This window comes from Ovis canadensis, chromosome 18 (assembly GCF_042477335.2).
Source record: "Ovis canadensis isolate MfBH-ARS-UI-01 breed Bighorn chromosome 18, ARS-UI_OviCan_v2, whole genome shotgun sequence".
In the NCBI taxonomy this organism is placed as follows: Eukaryota; Metazoa; Chordata; class Mammalia; order Artiodactyla; family Bovidae; genus Ovis; species Ovis canadensis.
The window spans coordinates 39,606,256-39,631,068 of NC_091262.1; the positions used below are offsets into that span (position 1 = coordinate 39,606,256).

The 24,813-nt window shown below is 44.5% G+C and overlaps 1 protein-coding gene and 1 long non-coding RNA gene across 4 annotated transcripts; one reads left to right on the top strand and one right to left on the bottom strand.

The window, feature by feature from the left end:
- The first annotated feature begins 592 nt into the window (after positions 1-592).
- Positions 593-23,602, top strand: LOC138423268 (uncharacterized). 3 transcript variants are annotated; one of them, XR_011250204.1, is made up of 5 exons: positions 597-683; positions 19,547-20,217; positions 20,350-20,942; positions 21,748-22,006; positions 23,247-23,602. It is a non-coding gene; the product is annotated as an uncharacterized lncRNA (long non-coding RNA). The 3 variants fall into 3 exon arrangements; XR_011250203.1 differs by lacking the exon at positions 21,748-22,006; XR_011250205.1 differs by lacking the exons at positions 20,350-20,942; positions 21,748-22,006 and having other exon boundaries at positions 593-683; positions 19,547-20,312.
- On the bottom strand, positions 5,796-13,817 carry BCL2A1 (BCL2 related protein A1). Its single transcript, XM_069558979.1, has 2 exons — positions 11,417-13,817; positions 5,796-6,078 (listed from the first exon to the last, which is right to left on the bottom strand). Exons 1-2 carry the CDS (start codon positions 11,927-11,929, stop codon positions 5,971-5,973), a joined length of 621 nt encoding a protein of 206 aa, XP_069415080.1. The 5' UTR covers positions 11,930-13,817; the 3' UTR covers positions 5,796-5,970.
- Positions 23,603-24,813: the final 1,211 nt, after the last annotated feature.

Below are 24,813 nucleotides of genomic sequence, written 5' to 3' on the forward strand. Positions count from 1 at the left end.
TTCTGTGAAATTATATTAATACAAAGCAACATTTCCCTGTCAGCAGTTTTGCAGCCTCTGAAAACAGTTTCAAGATGTAGGACTTTCCTGGAGACTCAGTGGTAAAGAATTGGCCTGCCAGTGCAGGAGACACAGGTTCCAGCCCTGGCCTAGGAAGATCTCACATGTGGGGGAACAACCAAGCCCACGCACCACAACTACTGAAGCCCTCTCTCCTGGAACGTATGCTCTGCAACAAGAGAAACCAGCGAGATGAGAAGCCTAAGCACCCCAACAGCAAGGAGCTCCAGCTCACCACAACTAGAGAAAGCACACACAACAATAAAGACCCAGTGCAGCCATTAATTAATTAATTTTTTTTTTTAAGTTTCCAGATCCAGAATCATAATGGCCAACTTGAATTGGGCTGATGCTCCAAGGAGGACCTGCATAGTGGAGTGAAGATGATGAGGGGAGAGGCCAAGGACACCCACGGGGTTGCTAAAGACGTGCAGTCAGCTGGGAGCCAGCTGGCCTTCACACACAACTCCAGCTTGTGGAAGGGCTAGAGAAGGAAGTGGAGGGTCTGGGCGGCACCAGGAGATGAGGAGGAAGTGCAGCAGAGAGAGGAAGCCCAGGGCAGTGAGCCCCAGTCTGGGGCACAGGGGCCGGTGTGACACACCCATGCAACTCCAGGACCTGGGGTGAGTTTCTCACTGCCTTTATGCCTGTTTCTCCAGTTAGTAAAATGGGAGTAGGCTGCTCTGGTGGCTCAGGTGGTAAAGAATCTGCCTTCAATGCAGGAGATCCCAGTTTGATCCTTGGGTTGGGAAGATCCCCCATAGAAGGAAATGGCTCACCATTCCAGTATTCTTGCCTGGAAAATTCCATGGACAAAGGAGTCTGGCAGGCTACAGTCCATGGGATCACAAAGAGTCGGACATGACTGAGTGACCAACACACACGCATACAAAATGGAGGGAATACCTTGTTCTCGGTATTGTTGTTGAGTCTCTGGTCCTGTCTGACTCTTTGCAATCCCATGGACTGCAGCATTCCAGGCTTCCCCTGTCCTTCACCATCTCCTGGAGTTTGTTCAAACTCAGGTCCATTGAATCAATGATGCCATCCACCAATCATCTCTTTCTCTTTCATCCCTTTCTCCTCCTGCCCTTCAATCTTTCCCAACATCAGGGTCTTTTCCAATGAGTTGGGTCTTTGCATCACGTGGCCAAAGTATTGGAGCTTCAGCTTGAGCATCTGTCCTGCCAATGAATATTCAGGATTGATTTCTTTTAGGATTGACTTGTTTGAGCTACTTCAGGGAACTGCCATGAAAATAGAAAGAGATTGAATTCTGAAGCTCCTGGCACTTGGAAGACAACCAATAAACAGCCATCACTCCCTTCCACGCACAACACTCAGCCCCACCGCAGCCTCGTGTGTGACCCATCCCCAAACCAGTTGACGTCCATTCATTTTTTTTTTAAGATTTTTTTAAAATGTAGGCCATTTTAAAAGTCTTTATTGAGCTTGTTACAATATTGCTTCTGTTTTACTTTTTTTTTCCTTTTGGCCTCAGGACATGTAGGATCTTAACTTCCTGACCAGGGATGAGACTTGTACCCCTTGCATTGGAAGGCAGAGTCTTAACCACTGGACTGCCAGGGAAGTCCTCATTCATTTATTTTTTAAATACATGTTTATTGAATTTTCATTTGGCTCTGAACAGGACTCTGTAAGAGAATGGTGAGTACAGAGAGCCATGGATCCTGCCCTCCTGTTGAGGAAAGAGGCCTATAGATTCCAAACTCACACAAATATGAAACTGTAATTGAGATTGTGGTGTTTCCAGAGACTATAATAGGAGAGTCTAACCTAGTCAGGGGAGGCATCCCTAAGCAAATGACCCTTAAACTGAAATCCAAAGGGCAAGTAAACATGACCAGGTGCAGGGGGCAAAGATGTGTCCTGAGCAGAGGGAATAACAGATGAAAAGACCGTGGTCTCAGGGTTATGAAAACAGACCAGCGAAGCTGCAGAAAAGACAAGCCACTGGGAGGAAGCACTGGAAACAAGAGGGATGAATGAAGGGAGGGCCAGACACACACAATGCCTAGTAGGGCATCAGCAAGTCTTTAATATCTGGCCAAGTCCTTTTGCATGACTAGGAGGTGAAAATCAAGTGCTACAGGATTTTATCTGAGTGTGAATAGCATTTCACTTCAAATTAGCATTGAGAGTGGTATTTATTTCTCTCCTTGTGTATTTTTCCTTACTGTTTACATCATTTGTAATGAGTGTTTATCATTTTTTCCCTCACACAAGAACTTTTTTCCTAAGTCAACTTCATTGAGATATTATTTATCTACAATAAAAGGCACCTATTTTTAAGTGTGAACCTCTCTGAATTTTGGCAAATTTCTACCAGCTCAAGCAAGACATAGAATGTTTTTCTCACTCCTTTCACCCACACACCAGTCCCAGGCCACTACTCAGCTGCTCTCTGTCACTATGTATTAGATTGTCTTTTCTAGAATGTCACTTAGATGATATAGTATGACATATACTGCTTTTGTGACCAGCTGCTTCTGCTCAACATGCTTTTGACGTTTATCCGTTCCATTGTGTGTGTCAGTTCTTCATTCCTGTGTAATATTCCATGATGTGGATATGCTACAATTTGCTGAACCACTCACCTGTCAAATAAACATTTGGGTTGTTTCCAGGCTTTTGGGTTTTTTTTTTTTCTTTTGGCCATTGTGAATAGAATTGTGATGAATAGTACAGACATATATTTCTATTTCTTTTGAGTAAATACCTAGGAGTAGAAAGTCTGGGTCTTACAGTAAGTAAACTTTTACTTTATGAGAAATTGCCAAGCTGTTTTCCAAAGCAATTGTGGTTTTCCATTACCACCAGAAGTGGACAAGACTTCCAGTTATTCCATATCTTCCCCAAGGATGGTATTATCAATCTTCTTCATTTTAGCCATCCTTGAGGGTGTGCAATGGTCTCATTGTGGGTTTTTATTTTTGTTTTGAGATTTTTTATACTTTGGCTGCACTGGGGCTTAGTTGCAGCATGTGGACTTCTGATTGCAGTGCATGGGCTCCTGTTGGTTGTGTCACACAGGCTTAGTTGCCCCACAGCACTTGGAATCTTCCCAGACCAGGGATCGAACCCATGTCTCCTGCATTGGCAGGCAGATTCTTAACCACGGGACCTTCAAGGAAGTCCTCTCATTGTGGTTTTAATTTGCATTTCCCTCATGATAAATGGTGTCCAGAATCTTTTTCATGTCTGTTGCCCATCTACATTTGCAAAGTGTGTGGTCAAATTTTTTCCAATTTTTAAATTAGGTCAGTGGTCATGTTTTCATCAAATTGTTAGAGTATTATATTTATTCTGGATACAAGTCCTTTGTCAGGTAGTTATGTGACATATATTATCTCCCATTCTGTGACTTGCTTTGAGTTATTTTTTAAACAGGTTTATTGAGATATAATTCAATATATATCTCTCTGACTGCTCAACTGTGTCTTTTAAAAATAATTTTTAAAAGTTTGGTGATTTCTAAATTACCAATCTTTTCTTTTTTCAGTTCAGGTTTTTTGTGTTGTCACTAGGAAATCTACCAGTTCCAAGTTTGTGAAGGTTTTTTCCTGTGTGTTCCTCCAGAAGCTTTATAGTTTCAACTTAAGATATATGTTTGTGATCTGTTTCACTTTCATTTTTGTTTATGGCATCAGTTAGAAGTTGAGGTTCCTCAAAGCTTTTTCCTTTTAAGTAAGGTGCTAAACAAAGCACGTAGCAAGCTGTAGTTTGAAAGACCAGGTCACCAGCCAAGCCAGAAACGGTCAGTGATATCTCACCGTCACTTTGTTAAATAGATTATCGCAGAATATAAAAGCCAGGGTTTGTGGTTTCCTGTGCAAACCTATTCCAGGTAGCACTGCTCTGACACACATTTCCTGTTGACATCCATTCATGACTATTCATTCCCACCATTAGTGCTGATTAATCCAAAAAGTGATTAATACTGAACACAGTTTGGTAGGGGGAGGGGAGGTGAAGGAGGAAAAGGAAAATGCTCTTCACCTGCTGCAGACACTGCCCAGGTGACCTAGGATTTGTTCAGTAGCCAGAGCTACTTTCATCAGAAATATTTCCCTGCTAACTCACCCCAGTGTCCTAATCCCCACTGTTAAGAATCACCTGTGGTCCAGTGCTTAAGACTCCAAGTTTCCAATGCAGTTTTTGCTATTAAGTCGCTAAATTGTATCCAACTCTTCTTCAGGGGGCACAGATTGGACCCCTGGTCAGAGAGCTAGAAAGTGAAGGACAGGGAAGCCTGGCATGCTTCAGTCCATGGGATTGCAAAGAGACAGACTCTACAGCAACTGAACAACAACAGGGAGCTAGGATCCCACATGCTGCGTGGCACAACCAAAAAAAAAGAAAAAGAATCACCATGAGAGGTAAAACATTTAACTGAAATCCCCTGTGAACATGCCCATAGCCTGAAGGGCAATGGGGAAAGGAGGCTCTGGTTTCTTTACTGGATCCATCAACAACTTCAGAGGAAGGGTGAAACAGCCCCAGGGTGAGTAGAGATTGTGTTGTGGGAGGAGAGGAAGAAGGAGAAAGTCTAGAACAAGGTACAGTGCTCCCATATTGTAATCAGATGCGCTGACGTAAAAATCAGAACACAGGGGCTATTAAGTGACATCATTTTCCACTTTGTGAAAATGTTTTTGTATTTGTTTTTGGCTCCATCCGATCTTAGGGTTAGGTTGTAGCGGCACACAGGCTCAGTAGCTGTAGATCACGGGCTTAGTTGCCCTGTGGCATGTGGGATCTTAGTTCACCAACCAAAGATTGAACCCATGTCCCCCGTATTGGAAGGCAGACCTTCCAATGGACCTTCCACTGGACCACAAGGGAGTCCCTACTTTGTGAAATTTCTTAAATGGAGAGTTTAACAGTGGCTCAACGTTGAGTCATTTACCTGACTATCCTCGTTCAGATTCTCCCAAAGTATCCTCCATATCTCGCTGCCATATTCATAAACTTTAAAGGACACCTCTGAAGTGAGCTGAGAGGGCATCAGGGGAAAACCACGCATAACCATTCAGGGGCCCTGGGGTCTTCAGAAAACTTGGATCCCAGAGGCATGTGGGCAGCAGACCTCACCCACTACCAGTCTAGACTGGTGTAGTGGTTTAGTCGGTAAGTTGTGTCTCACTCTTTGCGACCCCAAGGACTATAGCCTGCCAGGTTCCTTGGCACATGGAATTTTCCAGGCAAGAATACTGGAGTGGGTTGCCATTTCCTCCTCCAGGGGATCTCCCTGACCCAGGGGTCGAACCCAGGTTTCCTGCATCTCCTTCTTGGCAGTGAATTCTTTACCAACTGAGCCGCCTGGGAAGGGGCTTCCCTGCTGGCTCAGACAGTAAAGAATCTAGTTGTAATTCAACCCCTGGGTCAGGAAGATCCCCTGGAGGAAGGCATGGCAACCCACTCCAGGATTTTTGCCTGGAGAATTCCCATGGAAAGAGGAGTCTGGCGGGCTACAATCCATGGTGTTGCAAAGAATCGGGACACAACTGAGTGACTGAGCACAGCACCTGGGAAGCCCATCAATCTAGACTACTGACACTGGAAATGATTTGGGGGTAGTGGACATACCCTTAAGAAAATCTGCCAAAGATGTCACCTTCTGGGTCATCCTTCTCTTAGTTCAGCCCCTGTTCCCTTTATTGAGCTTTATCATTTTGTTGCTAGACTCCCAGACAGTACACATCACATATAGCTGCAAGTAATATATAAAATTTATTCACTAAAACAGGGACAAAATTCCCATAACTCCAGAATGTCAAGTTACATCATCAAAGTTCTCTGTTTAGAAGTAGAAGTAAGTATTGACAGTACTTCTTGTATGAGTTTAAAAAATTAGACAGATTTCACAATGTGGAGTGTCCTTTTCAGTCAATAGTATTGCTTCAGACGACATAATGTTTCACAGATCTTTCCTGTAACTTCCAGAAAAGTCAGCCAGCCAGATTTGGTTTCAAACTTCTTTACAAACCCATTTTCCTATAAGAGAACAAAGTTAACATTTTAAAAATCAGTGGAGACTAAATTTGTTGGAATGAAAAGCAAATAAACTTTCATTTAATTAATATAGGTAGTCGTCTCTATATTTTCACTGGTTTCATTCTTTTCAGCCTCATTACCATTCTCTGTCTTCAATTCCAGACCACCCTAGAGCAGTGCTGTCCAACAGAAATATAGTGCAAGCTACATATGTAATCTTTTTGGCCACAGGTTTTTTTTTTTTTTTTTGCTGGATCTTTCTTATATCCTCAAGCAGGGATTGAATCTTCTCCTTTGGCATTGAAACCATGGAGTCCTAACAACTGGACTGCCAGGGAATTCCCAGTAGCCACATATTTAAAAGTAAAAAGAGGCAAAATTAACTTTTAAAATATAATAAATTTTTCTAAAAATATTATGATTTTGGGAATTCCCTGGTGGTTCAGTGGTTAAGACTTTGTGCTTCCAATGTGGGGGGCATGGGTTTGATGGCTGGTGGAAAACTAGGATCCCACATGCCTTGCTGCGCATGGCCAAAAATAAATAAATAGATAGGTAAGCAAACAAATAAATTATGATTTCAATATGTAAGCACGATGGAAATAAGATATTTTCTTTATTGGTACCATATCTTTACAATCCAATGTGTGTTTGAACTTACAGCATATCTCGATTCAGACCAGCCACATTGAAACTGTTCAACAGCCACTGGTGACAAGTGGCTACTGTATTGGATGGCATAGTGCTAGAGGGTAGAGAGTCTATCTTTTCCCCCCTGACCCCCACCCCTCTTTTTCTTCTGAATGTTTGGGACTAAAAATGCATTTATTAAATAATCTTATTTATTGATTTGCTTTTGGCTGTGCTGTGTCTTTGTTGCTGCATGTGGGCTCTCTCTAGTTGTGGCAAATGAGGGGTAACTCTCTAGTTTCAGTGCTCAGGCTTCTCATTGCAGTGGCTTCTCTTGCTGCAGAGCAAGAGCTGTAGGTGCTTAGGCTTCATAGCTGTAATATGTGGGCTCAGTAGTCGTGGCTCTCCGGCTCTAGAGCACAGGCTCAATAGTTGTGGCACGTGGGCTTAGTTGCTCCAAGGCATGTGGGATCTTCATGGATAAGGACCCATGTCTCCTGCATTGGCAGGCGGATTCCTTACCATTAAGCCACTAAGGAAACCCCTGAAATAAGCCTTTATTTGTAAACTCCTTTGTGCTGAGAGTCATGAGGATGCAACAATAAAGCCAGATTACATTCATTCCTTTTTTAATCAGGCTTTTTTTTTTTAAGAAGCATATAAACTGAACCCCCTGGAGTAGGAAATGGCAACCCAATCTGGTATTCTTGCCCAGAAAATTCCATGAACAGAGAAGCCTGGCAGGCTATAGTCCATGGGGTTGCAAAGAGCTGGACACAACTGAGCAACTGAGAATGCATGTACACATAAACTGGACACTGTATTTAATCAACTTTTGATATATTATTATAGAGCACCCTCACTGAAAAGCACCTCTGAGCTTATCCAGCCTATTGTCCTCTCTTATTTTGACTAATGAGGAAACGGAGATCCAGAAAAAAATGTTATGTAAGTAAGGTTACCTGATTTCTTAGTACCTGGACCTGTACTGAAATGCAAGCACTGCTCTTTTTAATCCATAAATTTTCAAACCACTCCCAAGAAGATTAGAAAATTGTTTAAAAAAATTTGTTTTAGATGTTCACCTAGTAAAGTTCCATTTCTGGGGTTACAAACGTCTTCAAGTAGTTCGAAGTTCACAGTCTAGTGTGACTAACACAAAAGTGTAAACCAAACATATTTCTTTGACTGAGAACTCTGTAATGTTGTGGAACTGTCTTTTGGAGCATCACCGGCAGTGAAGACTAACACCATTCAGAGGAATTTTCCATTGAAAAGATTGCATAAGAAAGCCAACTGCAGCCTCTGTGTGAAGTGTGGTGTCATGCCTGGAGACGCTTGCTGTCACACGCTCACAGAGGGGACAGGCTGCTCCTGCTTTTCTTCCTCTTTCTCCCGCCTTTACACACTCAGGCATTTCCCACCCGTTCCAGGTGTGGGATCCACTTCAGTGCTCCTCTTCCTAGAATTTCTATAAACCCTGTACTGTGGGGGCAACTCTACAATGATTTTTATTATTATCACAATGATCACCATTATTATCAGGCAGTTAATGGGTTAATATGTCACCCTCATATTTATTAAAGTTCTAAAGCAAGAACAAAGGAAGAAAACTGACAATTCAGCTATATGAAGAGTCATTTTTTTTTAAGCTATAAGAAACTAAAATAAGAACAACAGACCAGGGTACTATTTATTACACATTTGCCATCAAAGAGTTCATTCCAACATAAGAGAAAATCATCAAGCCCTCAATAATTTAAAAGGCAAAGGCTATTGAGAAGATAAATATCAATCATGAGCAAGTACATGGGAAAAAAACTCCACATTACCAGCTGTTAAATTCACATTTTAATGGAATCTTACTGTTTTTTAGACTTATTAACTTGACCTTATTAATAGAAGTCTATTAAACCCTCAAGATTATGTTTAATGGTTCCACCTAATGCTGATCAAGTTGTGAGCTTGTCCCATTGGTAGCAAAACTTTTGAAGGCAATGTGTATTCCAAAATGTATGAGTAGTATGATTATAGATGAACCAATCATTCTATTATAGATGAACCAATCATTCTATTGTGAGAAGGTGATCATGAGGCCGCCTTCTTTTTTTTTTTTTTTTTTGAGGCAAGGAATAAGACTTTATTTGGAAATCCAGCTGACTAAGAAGATGGCAGACTTTAGTCTCAAAGTAACCATCCGTGGGGCCCTGGATACCAAGTTCTTTTCTAGTGTCAGAGAGAGAAGCAGTGAGGACCTAAAGTCAAAAGGCAGAATGGAGAGGGAGGGGCAGTGAAAGGCAGTCTTATTTTATGGACAGTGGGGGCTGTTGGAAAACCATCTCCATGTTTAGTATTGAAGCGTTAACTCTAAGGAAAAAACAGAAAACAATCCAAATGTCTAGCTGTTGGAAACTGCTTAAGTAAATTATGATGCATAAAAATGATAGGATAGTCTATAAACATTGGAAGTGTTAACATGGAATATGTAAGATGAGTTATTTTAAAAATTCCTCTGATGGCTCTGATCACTCTGCTATGTGGGGAACAGAGCATCGCAGGGCAAACTTGGAAGCAGAGAAGCTGGGAGGAGCCTATTGACACAGTTAAGTGAGAGAAGACAGTTGCTCCAATGTGCTGGGTGTGCAGAATCAGAATTTGCTGATGCGTCAAATGCAGGGTATGCACAGAGGAGTCACAGAGGACTCCCAAGGGGAGAGAGCTGAGCTGGTCAAGTGGAAAGGATACTCCAACAGATACTCCCTGAAGGAGCTCTCAGGGAGACCTGAACCACATCTAACCTTATTCTTCATTAAATGATTTTTAAATCTCAAGTTAAAATTCAAAAAGATATATAAGAAGAATCTGGCCCCCAAATCTATTTTATATATCAAAGGATATATAAAAAATTTTGAGCTTGTATTACATCATTTTGGAAATGCCTTTGCCAGGCTGAACACTTGGTTAATCCTCTACACGCCTGTGTAGGTCCTTTGATTTGCCCTCAAATTCACCAGACCATTATTGAGAGCAAGATGATCATAACAAAATAGAACCTACTTTGCATAACACTTATGACTCAGACTTCAACATGCTGGTTACATGGAAAGCACCAGTTCTGATTGTACATTCCTATTTTCAAAAGGGGCTTTCTTTTGGTATTAGAGTAGTTTTAAGAAATTGCATATTTAAACTTTTTGGAATTTCCCATGTAACCTTCACAGTTGTATTGTATCTGACAGTTTACTCTTACAGAAAGGTTCTTACACTCTTACAGAAAAGTTCTTTCAGAATAAGTACCAAGAACTATTTACACAAACAATTTCTGAAAGGCTACCCATTCCGGTATTTTGGCCTGGAGAATTCCATGGACTGTATAGTTGACGGGGTCACAAAGAGTTGGACACAACTGAGCAACTTTCACTTCAAATATTAGTATTAGTATTGTTAAATATTATTTAACAACTTATACTTTTTTTTACAAAGAAGTGCTATGTATATTTTCTATGGATATATCCAACAAGCATTTTTTTAATTAACAGGGATGCTTTGCATGTAAAATAACTGATAACAGTGGACAGCTTTGAGAAGAGGGGAGGCCGGGGATTGTGGGTTGAAGAGGGGATCTATGGGAAATCAGTGCTGTAAGAAAAGTGAGCATTAAGTTTATTGGAATATCAAGAAAAGTATGTACATTCTGCTGGGACAGGCCCCTTATCAATGAGTTGTGTGGGGTTTCCCTGGTGGCTCAGACAGTAAAGAATCTGCTTGCAATGCAAGACACCCGGGTTCGATCCCTGGGTCAGGAAGAGCCCCCTGGAGGAGAGCATGGTAACCTATTCCGGTATTCTTGCCTGGAGAATCCCATGGACAGGGGAGCCTGGCAAGCTATAGTCCATGGGGCTGCAAAGAATCAGACGCGACTAAGCATGCTACAATTTGAGTTGTAATCTAGGACCCCTGCATGGTCTCAGTTTTTGCGGCATTGATAATAAAGTGAATTTTTATTTGGAAAATCTTGAATAGATTCTAGCTGGTGATATAGTACATCATTTTTTTTTTAATCGCCAAGCTTTACTGGCCAGAATTTGGTATAGTAGAAAACTGGGTGGGGCAGGGAGAGGGGGCAGGAAGCAACAAACTCACAAAAATTTACACCTGTCTTTTGCAACAGAATAAATACCTCAATATATCAGATTTTAATACCAACTCATTCTGTGCTAATTCTGCATTGTCATGAGAACCCTGGCAAGAGCTCAGTCCTGTGGACTAGACTCTGAAGAAGCATTAGGGAGGCGCTCTATTAATCCCCCAAACTCACTTCTCCAATTTACACTGTAGGAATAAAAACTGAAACCTCAAGTGTTTCCCAGCTGTAAAGTTTTAAGATTCACTGGAAATCAGCTGGAAATGTCTTTTTTTTTATTATTTTAATTTATTTGGCCGTGCTGGGTCTTAGTTGCACCATGCGGGATCTAGTTCCCTGACCAGGGATTCAAATCCAGGCCCACTGAGTTAGAAGAGCAGAGTGTTAGCCACTAGACAACCAGGGAAATTCCCCTTTAAAATTTATTTTAAAAATTTAAAACAAACTACTCAAAGAAAATATAATCCTTTAGGTAGATTTCTTTTTTAAATTAGCAAAGAAACTTGTTATTTCAATTTCTATTTTAAAGTAAAGAACAAAGAAGAATACTTCCATCACACATACCCAGCCTCCGTTTTGCCTTATCCACTCTCCTGTGTTTTTGGTGATGAACTCCGCCACGAAATAAGAAATGTCCTTGCACATGTCCATGTCTGAGGCAATACGCTTGCTCAGAAGTTTCTTGGTAAGAATACCTTCAAAGGCGAATATGGTTACAATCCTGCCCCAGTTAACAATGCCATCTTCAAATTCCTTTTCCATCACTTGGTTGAATATTGTTCTGGCAGTGTCTACAGACACCACATCAAACTTATCCAAGCACTGCTTCAGAGTCCTTTCCACTTCGTCCTGGACAGAGGAAGCCACGTCTTGTAACACCCTGGATGTTTTGCTTGGCTTGGATCCAGGTTGCTGTATCTGCAACACGTATTTCAGATAGTCCTCAGCCAGCTTGTGAACGTAGTCAAACTCAGTGTCAGTCATCTTCTCCTTGCTGGGGAGCAGCGTCTTGAGCCTGCTCACCTGCAAGCAACCAAGACAGTCTGAAGCACAAGCTTGTGGAGCCTGGCGAAACATGACACATGATAGTATCTGGAGGCCGGTGGAATTTCTGTTTGCATCATCTAAAGCTACCCTTCCTCCTGGCCGCTTTCAGGCGTGGGCTGCATGTGAAAGAGAAAGTATAAGATGTCAAAGAGGAAAATGTCTCTAAGGCAGGCCACTTCCTCATCCTGTAAGTGATTAATGTAGTTTTTGAAGCCTTAAATTCAAGGAAGTGGAGGAATCAGAACTCCTGCATTGTTGGTAGGATTGTAAAACAGTTTTCACGAACTTTTACCGTGAAAAGTTTGGCAGTTCCTCAAAAACTTAAATATAGAGACTTTCCTGGGGGCCAGTGTTTAATTTCCACTTCCAACGCAGGGGGCGCAGGTTTTATCCCTGGTGAAGGAACTAAGATTCTACATGCCGAGTAGTGTGACCAAAAACAAATTTTTAAAAAGTTAAATATAAAACTTCCATATGACCCAGCAATTCCAGTTATAAGTATATGCCCAAAAGAAATGAAAATAGGGACTCACCCAACTCCTGACACATGAATGTTCACAGCAACATCACTTACAATAGCCAAAAGGTGGAGACAAACCAAATGTTCATCCACAGACAAAGGGATAAATGAACTGTTGAACGTTCTTAAGCCACAGAAAGAAATGAAGTGCCCATACACTTTACAACATGGACAAACCTCAAAAACAGGGCACCCAATGGTAGAAGCCAAATGTAAGAGCTCTCCTACTGTATGATCCCATTATGTGAAATAGCCAGAATAAGTAAATCCACAGAGACAGAAAGCAAATTGATGATTGCTGGGGGCTGAGGGGAGAAGGGAGTAACTGCTGAGTAGGTACAGGTTTCTATCTTGTGATGAAAATGGTTTGGAACTACATCAAGGTGGTGGCTGGCTGTGAAACACTGAGAAGATGCTAAACGTCACTAAATTGTACACTTTAAAATGGGTCATGTGGGGACTTCTCTGGTGGTCCAGTGGGTAAGACTCCGAGCTCCCAATGCAGGGGGCCCAGGTTCGATCCCTGGTTAGGGAACTAGATCTCACATGCCACAGTGAAGATCCTGCATGCCACAACTAAAACCCAGCACGGTGAAATAAATAAATTAAATATAAAAAATAAAGGGAATAAAATAAGATGGATCATTTTTACATTATGTGAATTTAACCTCCAAAAGAAAAAAAGTTCAATATAGCCCAGTGGCTAAGCTGAATTAATGAAAATTTGGAATACAGATTAGCAAACAGCCAGAAAACAGGGCCTCTCAAGCACCATTGAGGCAACACGGCGCTTGACACTTTGGTGCTCAGATAGGATGACATGGGAGGGAAGAAAAACGTATCTGCTTCGTTCCTCACATCCCATTTACCCTAGAACTCTGTTTTTTTTTTTTAGGCAAATATCTGTTGCATAACTACCAGATGAACACAAATTTTTTAAAAGTACAATCAAGAATGAAAAATATGTTACCCAAGAGCATTAAGCAACGGGTTAGGTGTTAAACACATACAAATCTAAAGACTGCAAAACGAGATATTTCCAGACAAAACTAAAGGGGTTTGGGACTTCCCTGGTGGTCCAGTAGCTAAGACTCTGGGCTCCCAATGTAGGGGGCCTGGGTTGATGCCTCAGTGGGTAAGGAGTCCACCTGCCAGTGCAGGGGCACAGGAGATGTGGGTTCGACCCCTGGGTTGGGAAGATGCCCTGGAGAAGGGAATGGCTACTCACTCCAGTATTCTTGCCTGGAAAATGCCATGAACAGAGGAGCCTGGTGGACTACAGTCCATGGGGTCGCAAAGAGTCAGACACAGCTGAGCGACAGAGCACACACACAGGGAACTAGATCCCACATGCCCCAACTAAGACCCAGCACAATGAAATAAACAAATAATTAAAAAAAAAAAAAGACAAAATCCTGCTATAAGCCAACACCTCTATTTCCTCTTATTTAAGTCAACCAAATTGTCCAACGTGAGGATAGAATTTAGGGGCCAGAAGGAACACTAAACCTGGAGTCAGAGGACCCAAGCCTCATTCCCACCCAAATCTCTGTTCCCTTACTCAGTATGTGCCCAGGGTTTGTAAAATGCAGCCATACACAATGAACTCCCAGGGGTGAGGTATGCAACTGATGACCCGTGTAGCACCTGTGACCAAAGCTGGCACAATGTGGGGCCTTCATCAGCCCTAATTCTCCATCAATCTTTTACAGACTAATGAGAAATTCAGCTTCCCAATAAGGACATAGCCTCCTAAACGCTTAGGTTCAAATGAATTGCAAACCTGTCATTCATTTAGCTTTGGCACCAGTTCTGGGAAGCAGTTGGTGGAAATGGTGAAAGTGTTGGCTAAGAAGAGCCCTGGGGAACAGAGCATGTGGCAATGAAGGCAGTCAGGGCACCATATCCCCGTCTGCTGGCCGCATCTTTCTGTCGGCCGAGGAGCCAGGGTTGCTACTAGGCAGGAGTAGAGAGTGGGAGAAAGAATAAACAGTGCAGGGTCCCTTGAGAGACGGGATTCACTAGTTTTGTTGTTGTTGTTGTTCTATCCACATATGGAGTAACATTAATTCTTCGCGTCCGTGTCTCTGAAGAGTGGCAAACAGGAAAAAAAAAAAAAAATCCCACGTACCTTGTATTTCTGAATTATCTCCAAAGGGTTAAGGAGGACAGGAGAGCTGCTGCTTAGTGTGCTGGCTGAGAGAGACTTGTGGTGGCCGTGAAAATGCACCCCTGGGACTTCCTTGGTGGTCCAGTGGTTTTAAGGCTCAGCCTCCCAATGCAGAGGGTGCAGGTCAGATCCCTGGTCAGGGAACTAAGACCCTATATGCCACAGGGTGTGGCCAAAAGTTTTTAAATGAATTAATTAATTACTTAAATTAAAAAATAAAAAGAAGAAAGAAAACAACAATGCACTGTGAACCTCGTGCCATGGTGGCATAATTGGTGTAACTGACCAAGGGCCCCACAGCTGGGCCCTTAATCTATCGCCCCCATGACTTGGCACGGAGGTTGTGCTGCCTGCAGGCTGTCCCTGTCAATGACTGGTCAAGGCAGGAGTAGGAAGAGCCATCCCTGTAGGTCAGCCTCCTTTGAAAGGTGGCTCGACGACTCCTTATCAGCTTTGTGAAGAATGGCTGAGACTTTGCTCCAACTGAGACTGTTCCTCCTGGGTCCTCCTTCCTCCTGGTTCTTCTTCAGCCAGGCCGGCCCACACTGTGGTCTGATAGCTCCCTCCCCGTTCTCCCTCACAGGCATTACCCCCACTAAATCTCTGACACATCTAATCCTCTCTGGGCATTTTCCGCCTAGAGTTATAGAACAAAGGAGCGCACAGACCTGTGGGATTTCCCCTGGGGAGGTTCCTCCTCCCCTCCTCCCACCACCCAGGACAATGCCTTTTGGCCCACAGGAGCAGGAAGCCAAGTACAGCCAGCTTTTTCTCCTCAAATCATCCTCAAGCACCAAAAGAATCATGGCAATGATGGGAAAATTTATTATATCCTGCCAACCCCCACCCCGGCCCAATTACATTCCCGTGGTGATAAGCATTTCTGGAAAAATGGTATGAGCAGGTGGTTTAGGAGTTATTGTACAGGGGACTTCCTTGGTGGTCCACTGGTTAAGATTTTGCCTTTCAATGCAGGGAGTGCAGGTTTGAACCCTGGTCTGGGAGTTAAGATTCCACAAGCCTCTGGGCCAAAAAACCAAGAGATAAAAGAGAAGCGGTGTTATAACAAATTCAATGAAGACTTTAAAAAAAAAGTCTGACTTTAGAGAGTTGCAATCAGTCTCCTAAGGTCAGGGTCTACCTTTTCCCCCCTCTCTTGCCAGTGTTCAAGCCTGGACCTAGGGAAGCCAGGGACAGATCTCTGTTGAATAAACAAAACATGACCAGTGTCACACCTGGAGCCAACTACATTTAGGGCTCTGGGTTCCTTATCTAGAACTGAAAAGAAGTTGTTGTAAAAAGTCTTAAATATTGTAGTCTGCTTTAGTTTATTTTGCAGCATTTCCAAATAATCACTTTTCCAGGATAGGTGGAGGAAAGACAAAGTCTTTTCCAGAAAGAATTATTTGTATATAAAGTATGAAAAGACTGGAATGGGATGTGTAGGCTTAAGAAACAATCACCTAAAAGTTGAGTTGTTTTGTTCAGTGGGAATTTTCAGGACTTCAGGCTAGGAAGTAGCATCTTAAGTAACCCTGAGAGAACTGCTCCAAGGAGGTGAGGTGGGAGCCAGTTTATAGACGTTTTGCAACATAGGGAAGGTCAAAATGTTGTTGTTTGTTAAAGGAAAACCAGACATCTGAAGATAGTGCTTTTCTTTGTATAGGAAGATGCAAGAGTCTGGGCTCACTGAAATCATTCCTTTGATGTGCATCCCAGGTATCTGGGACCCATGTCCTGTGTTCTCTCATCCTGAGTTTCCTCAGGGCTTACCGTAGGGCATGGCTGCTAGATAGCAGGTGTTCTTTCCTTCTTAAGCTCCTTCAGGCTCCCTGACTCTGGAAGGTGGCACCTGCTCATGACTGTGAAATTCTTACTTACTGATAGGGCAGGAAACGTTCCATTTCTCAGGTGTGTTGGGAGGGAGGGCCATGTGGGACAGAGACAAGTAGCTGATCATGAAGCAGGTATAGAGACAGAAGAACGTATCCTTTGTTAATGCCGCTGTGACCTGGCTTTGCATTCACCAGGCTCCAGGGCTTCCCTGGCAGCCCAGACAGTAAAGTGTCTGCCTGCAGTGTTGGATCCCTGGGTCGGGAAGATCCCCTGGAGAAGGGAATGGCAACCACACCAGTATTCTTACCTGGAAAATCCCATGCACAGAGGAGCCTGGTGGGCTACAGTCCATGAGGTCACAAAGAGTCAGACATGACTGAGCAACTAAACACACACACACACACACACACACACACACACACGCATGGACTACACCTTCATGTCTATATGTGGTGTTTATGTAAATTGCCACATCTGTACATATATGTTATCTATTGCTTTCTAACTGCTTCCTCACAAAGGAGTTCTCCAAAGTCAGTGGCTTCAAACACTAATCACGCATTTTGCTCATGAAATGAACCTTGGGCAGGGCTCAGATGGGTGACTGGTCTCTCCTCCATGGTGTCTGGGGTTTAGCTGGAGTGTTTCAGATAGTGGCAGCTGGAACAGCTGGGGTTGGCTGGGCGTCTCTCTTCACGTAGTCACAGAATTTTTCCGTGTGGTCTGTCCAGCGTGGCAATCTCAGATTGGTCATACTTCTCATGTGGTGGCTAAAGGTGCCAAGAGCAAGCATGCCAGTGACCAATATAGGAGTTGAATAGCTTTTTATAATCCAGGTTAGAATTCACGGAGTATTAGAACTTCTCTGGTGGTCCAGTGGTTAAGAATCCTTGCTTCCACTGCAGGAGACACAGGTTCAAATCCCTGGTCTGGTCATAAAACTAAGATCCTACATGCTGTACGGCCAAAAAAAAAAAAAAAAGAACTCACACAGTATCATTTTTATACTAACCTAGTTGTACAAGTTATTACATGACTGCTCAAATTCAAGGAAAGGAAACATAGATATTTTTATTGATAAGAAGAGTGTCAAGAATTGGTAGCCACGTTTTAAAACTGCCACAGCATGCAACTCACATGCAAGGTCACTTATAGGCACAATCATGTACAATTTAACCAGTGTCACTCTCCTACACTGATGCTGGGAAAGATTGAAGGCAGGAGGAGAAGGGGTCAACAGAGGACAAGACGGTTGGATAGCATCACCGATTCAATGTAGATGAATTTGAGCAAGCTCCAGGAGATGGTGAAGGACAGGGAAGCCTGGTGTGCTGCAGTCCATGGGGTCCCAAAGAGTCGGACATGACTTAGTGACTGAACAACAACAATACCCTCCTGCCATCCTTTGGACTTGGAAAGCAGGGAGGCAGTTCAAATCTTTGAGTGATCCAGGAGGTCCTTCAAAGCCACCTTGCTCACCTCTATAACCATCAAGTTACTAGAGGTCTGAGAATCCTCTGAAGCAGATTCTCTGAAGACAGAGGTATTCTAAGTGGCCTGAAGCACGACTGCCTGAAGATTTCATTTCATCTCCCTCCTGACCTCGGAGATCTTATTAGGTCACGAGCCCACCTCCTGCTATGGCAACGACTGACAGAGGTGGAGTTTTGATGGGGAATCTGAGGGGAGAACCCCGAAGCCACCCTGGCTGACAAGTGGCCAGAGGAACCAAAACTCCGGGACGAGGGGCCCGTGTGTGGGACTTCAGGGAGGGGCTGCTGAGGTCAAGCTCTCTTTTCTCCAAATGCAGACATTGGGAGGAAACTTGCTGCGCTTTCGGCTGCTTCAGAGGAGGTGGCCCTGGGAAACTCCCAGCCTAGCTCACTCTTCAGGTCCTCTGAGCTTATCATGACAACTTCCTTTTTCCACGCCTCTGACCAGGGCCAAGAGAGAACAATGGTCTTCAGTGGGAATGCTGTCATAACACAAAAGGGAGGGAGGAATAGAAGTCACCTGGGTGCCCCCCATCCCGGCATCATCTCCCTGGGTCTGGTGGGGCCAAGCCTTGATCATCAGAAAGCACAATGGAAGATTGTCCACGCTGTGTCAGAAAAAATGAGTTGCTCAGTAGGGCAGGGCTCCTGGAGGAAGCTTGGTTCCTATCCAGGAGATCAATATCCAGGAAATCCTATGAGCAAAATAAGCAGGTGGGGACTTCCCCCAGTTCCCCTGTCGAATTTGGAGACAAGGCTGAAAGTGGGCCCTGAAGAGAACAACCAGTTATGAACCAAGGAAGCTGAGAAACAGAGAGGGAAGACGGCAGGTGTCATAAATGCAGCTTGTGGGGGTGGATTTTTGACTAACATTGTAGAGGCTACAAAGGAGATGGAGGTGAAAAGGGGAGAGGGGAAAGCCAAGGAGAGGTTAATTTTTTTTTCTTGGTCTGGTTTTTGGCTATGCTCACACTGAATATTCATTGGAAGGACTGATGCTGAAGCTGAAGCCCCTATACTTTGGCCACCTGATGCAGAGTCGACTCATTGAAAAAAGACCCTGATGCTGGGTAAGATTGAGGGTGAGAGAAGGGAACGACAGAGGATGAGATGGTTGGATGGCATCACCGGCTCAATGGAGGTGAGTTTGAGCAAACTCTGGGAGATAGTTGAAGGAAAGGGGAGCTTGGTGTGCTGCATTCCATGGGGTCACAAAGAATTGGACAGGACTTAGCAACTGAACAACAACCAGGGATCAAACAGTTCACGTCTCCTGTGCAGTGAATGCGCAGAATCTTAACTACTGGACCACCAGGAAAGTCCCAGCAGAGGTTAAAATTGTAGATGGTCGCACATAAGGTAGAATGTCTGAGTGCAACGTGTCCTGATGTGTTGATTTGTGATACATCCCGTTTGCACACCTGTGTGGACAGACCCATTTTTTCCCTTTACCCTCTCTGAATCTCACTGGAACACCCATTGCTCATTCTGCTCCCCAAACGAAGGGCTTCGTGTTGACTGTGAAGAGGAGCCCAAAGCCTGGAAGGGTCTTGGTGCTCTGATTCGACCTCCTCTCACCGCAATTCTGCCCCCTAACCTGACTCTGTGATGTGTTCTCTTGTCTCTAGGAACTTGTTCTTCCAGCTATCTCCAATGGCAGTGGCTTTTCTCTTTCATGCACGTGTCTTCAAACCTCCTCCATCTTCCACGTCCAGTGAAAATAAGCCTTTCCCACTCACCTGAGCCGGGAGAAATCTCGGCATGTGTTCCCATGAGACCCTGTGCCCGTGCAATCTCCTGGTACATCTTATACTGAAGCCGTGGTGCTGTCTCGTGCCCTTGGCTGGTGGCTCCCCAAGGAAGAGAGCTGTCTATTTATCTTTGACATGCAAGACACACATCGACTGGATTCTACTATCATCATTGCCAGTAACACCGAATATTCGACCAATTGCCCGCTTCACAATCAGACTGATCCTGGGGCTGAAGCTTTGTTACTATGTCTGTGAAGTTTTACTTGGCAAACCGAAAGTAAAATTATCTTTTCTTTCCTCAAATGTTACCTTGGGAGAAGTACAAGAGAAAAGCCTATTTGAATAAGACCTTCAAGTGATCTAGGCAGAAGGACTTGGATTTTCTTTTTTTTAGAAAAATCAGTTGATCAGTTGTGCCAACTCTGCAACAACACGGATTCTAGCCCACCAGGCTCCTCTGTCCATGGAATTCTCCAGGCAAGATTACTGGAATGATTGCCATTCCCTTCTTCAGGGGATCTTCCTGATCCAGAGATCGAACCCAGGTCTGCTGCATGGCAGGCAGAATCTTTACCGTCTGAGCCATGAGGGGCTGAAGCTATATTACTATGTCTGTGAAGTTTTACTTGGCAAAGCAAAAGTAAAATTATCTTTTCTTTCCCCAAATGTCATTTCAGGGGAAGTACAAGACAGAAGCCTATTTGAATAGGACCTTCAAGTGATCTCGGTAGAGGGCCTCGGACTTTCCACTCCCTAAATGGAATGGCCATAAGACACAAAGCAAATGCAGGAAATGTGCTTGGTGAGAGCAAGTGAAACTGGGCCCCTTAAGGGCAAGTTTCTGTTGGAAAGGCCAGAACTCAGATTTCCCCAAAGAGCGAAGCGCAGACAGCCCACAGCCACTCACTAGGTTTATTGCTCAACAAATTTTACAAAGCGCCCACCAAGCACAGGCCCTGCCCTGGAGCTGGGGATGGGTATGCAAGGAGTTTGTTTCATTAACACAGGTGTAAGGGGATTTCACATAAAACCACTGGAAAATTCAAATGCAGAATAAGTGCTTTGAGACTCTGAGATGTGAAAGTTCAGCCTGAAGGAGAAAGTAAGCACTTCCCAGAGAAGACTGGGATGTGGCCATACTTCCTGCTTTGGGAAGGAAGTTGGTAAAAGTGAATGAAGTCCATGTGCAGAAAGGAGGGGGGCTGCCAGATGGTGAGAGGGTCCCCGTGGCCTTCCAACCCTTTGTTCCAGTTGTTCCATCCCTGTTCAGGTATCTGAGACATCTCAGGGTGCTTCCTCTAAATTCTTTTTTTGTTTTAATATTATTGGCTGCTCTGGGTCTTTGTTGCTACATGCAGGCTTTCTCTAGTAGCAGCAAGAGGGGGCTACTCTCTAGTTGGGTGGGGTATGTGGGCTTCTCAATGCGGTGGCTTCTCTTGTTGTGGAGCACGGACTATAGAACATGCAGGCTTTAGTGGCTGAGGTACGTGGGCTCAGTAGTTGTAGCTCACAGGCTTAGCCCCAAGGCATGTGGGATGTTCCTGGACCAGGGATTAACCTGGTGTCCCCTGTGTTGCAAGGTGGATTCTTAACCATTGGACCATGAGGGAAGCCCAATAAATTCTTCTTCTTGTCAAAGTTAGAGTTGTTTCATGGAAGGGCTTCAGACAAATGTATTTCCCCAACACAGTGCCAGCAGAAGAGTAGGCTTTGTCTCTGTTAAGAACATTCCTGAAAAAATGGTCCAGATTAAAGTGTCCTAAGAAACACAGTTCATCATCGAGGGAGATGAACAGTGGCTGCCATGAGCTGGATGCATTGTGAGTGTCAGGTCCGGTGCTTCTCCCTTTCCAGTGTGGAACGGTGGTCTCATGACCTCCATTGTTGTTATTATTATTATTTTTTTGGTTGCATCGGGTCTTGATTGCTACGTGCGGGATCTTCTATCCTTATTGCAGCGGCATACGGTCAGCCTTGAGTTGTGGCATGCGGGATCTGGATTGCCCTAACCAGGGACGGAACCCAGGCCCCCTGCATTGGGAGCACAGGGTCTTAGCCTCTCCCCTGCCTTTCAGGATACCTCCCAGTGGGCAGTGAGGGAGAAGACTTACTCCAGAAAAAGCCTGTGTTCCTTCATACCCAAAGGTTTCTGGGATGCTCTTTTGCTCCGCTGCACCAGGAAGCAGGAAGATGCTCTCTTGCTTGGGGGGGAACCCCCTGCACCCTGGCCTTAGTCAGAAGTCATTGTGGCATCAGCCATGAGCAGATCTCTCAAAGGAGAACAGATTCCCTCCCCCAACAAAGCCACTGACTCTGTGGGTTTTCTTCTTCAAGGTAAGGCTATAATTAGTCCTTGGAGGCCCAAGGCTCTTGGAGTTCAGAGAACAGGGACCCATTAGTAAAGCCCCACCCCCACCTTCTAGCAGAGACACAGCCCAGATGAGAGAATGGCCCTGGGGCCAGGAAAGATGTTCTCAGATCTGGGTGCTAGTCCTGGCTCTGCCACTCACTTAAACCCCCTTACCTTCCAGAAGCTTCTATGGCTTTTAGTGGACACAGGGGAGGAAGGGGTGGGCAGGATGAATTGGGAGATTAGCACTGACATATATACACACTGTGTGCTCAGTCGTGTCTGACTCTTTGTGACCCCGTGAACCCCTCTGTCCATGGGATTCTCTAGGCAAGAATACTGGAGTGGGCAGCCATTCCCTTCTGCAGGGGATCTTCTTGACTCAGGGATCAAACCCAAGTCTCCTGTGTCTCCTGCATTGGCAGGTGGATTCTTTACCACTAGCGCCACCTGGGAAGCGCCTAGAATGATTACACCTACCGTTATAGATGTGGGGATCAAACTCCATAACCAAATTCCATAACCAGCAGCTCCATGTCAGTGTGAGCTGCTTCTTTGTGCTCTAAGGACTCTGGGATTTGAGTGCCCCTAACATTTTCCCTCCTTCACAGTAGATTTTGCTGCAGGGGTCAGTGGCCTTTCATTGCCTGGAACCAGAAGAGTCCATGACACTGGGAGTGCCCAGGCCTGGTTTCTTGGCCCATGTTCCTTATTGGGCCTCAGTTTTTGCACCTGAAACCTAAGAAAGGCTTCCCTGGTGGCTCAGTGGTAAAGAACCACCTGCTAAGGCAGGAGACATGGATTCGATCCCTGGGTCAGGAAGATCCCCTGGAGAAGGAAATGGCAGCCAGTATTCTTGCCTGGAGAATCTCCATGGACAGAGGAGGCTGGTGGGCTATAGTCCATGTGGTCGCAAAGAACAGGACACAACTGAAAGACTAAACAACGACCTAAGAATGTTGGACCAGAACATTTTCAGATTTCCTTCTACCTCCACAAATTATTCAATCCTTATCTCAAATCCTTATAAGGCCTTATTAGCCTCCTAAAATAAGTCAAGTAGTGGCTACTCTAACAAAAAAGATGGCGGCAGGGAGAAGTCGGGAGAGGAATGAAACAAGCTAGGCAAAAGGCTGGAAATATGTGAAGCTGGTTGAGGAGCACTTGGGAGTTCTCTATTCTCTTTACCTTGTGTATGTTATTAATACCATTTTTCTATGCTAGGGTTTCTCATGTGGCTCAGTGGTGAAGCATTTGCCTACCAATGCAGGAGACATGGGTTCGATCCCTGATCCAGGAAGATCCCACATGCCTTGGAAGAACTAAACCCATGCACGACAAATATTGAGCCTGTCCTCCAGAGCCTGGGAGCCGAAACCGCTGAGCTCATGTGCTGCAACTACTGAAGCCTGTGCGCCTAGTGCCTGTGCACTGCAACAAGAGAAGTCACCAAGACAAGAAGCCTATGTATCATGGCCAGAGAGTGGCCCCTCTCACTCAAACTAGAGGAAGCTCGCATGCAGCAGTGAAGACCCAGCACAGAAATAAATACAAATTTTTAAAAATTCTATGCTGAAAAACGTTTTTTTGTCCCTTTTTTTTTTTAATGAAAGTTCCATTGAATATGAGTATCTCTATGATCTTTATTTTCTGGCACCCTCGAGAAGTAAGCATCCTAATAACAGGTACCTTCCAAAGGAAAGCCCCTCTCTTTGTCGCCCTTGGCATCCGCATCTCCATCCCTGGGACAGATAACTTCAGCTGCTATGCTGCTCCAGTGTTAGAAAAGCTTCGGGACTTTCCAGAATCTTCAATTCCCACTTCCCATTTCTCTAGAGATGAACTATCACGTTTCTAAAGAGAAAAGTCACAAGCAAGGGCAAACTCAAATCCAGGGTCAGCCAAGTTAGGGGCTTTAAGGAAGCCTCCCAGGGGAGCTGCTCACTGGCGAACTGGTTGCAGTTTAGGGTGACCTGCTCAGCTCTTCCCTCAGCCTGAGAGGACTTGAGGTCACTCCCCATTGCCAACCTGGCTGGGCTGGCAAACCCAAGGGCACTGCTGCTCTCCCCAGGCCTAGGAAAGGGCTCCCAGGGAGATGCCTGAACCTCTTCCCTCGGGAAAAAAGGGTTTTCAGGATTGCTGTTGATTAGTCGCTAAGTCATGTCCAATTCTTTGCAACCCCTTGGACTGTAGCCCACTGGGCTCTTCTGTCCCTGCGATTTCCCAGGCAAGAATACTGGAGTGGGTTTTCATTTCCTCCTCTAGGGGATATTCCCGACCCAGGGATTGAACCTGCGTCTCATACATTGGCAGAAGGGTTCTTTACCACTGAGCCACCTGCTGGCAGGATTACTGAAACTGAAACAGAACCCCAGGACCTGATCCCATGGGCTACAACTTAGACCTGATGCAGTCAAATAAATATTTAAAAAAGGAAAAAAACAGAACCCTGAACAGAAGGAGGGCAACCCCAGCCCACCCACCCTCTCTTGCTCTGTGCTCTCCCTGCCCAGCAAGCCAGGGTTTTAAGGGCCACCTACTGGCTCCTGTCCACAACAGGTGAGTTTGCATATACCTTGAGGAGTTGTGCACCTCTGCACAGCCCAAAAGGGCGGGCTTTCCAACCACGGGATTGCAGGCAGGCTGCAGATGGTGCCTGCAGCCAAACAAGCCTCCGGGGTTGCTGGCAGCATAAGTATCAGTTCAGATTTTACCAGATTTTCCCCTTTGTGTGTTTAATGCAAAGAAATAGCCACGAACCTAGACCTGAATAACTTAGGTTTTTATCTGG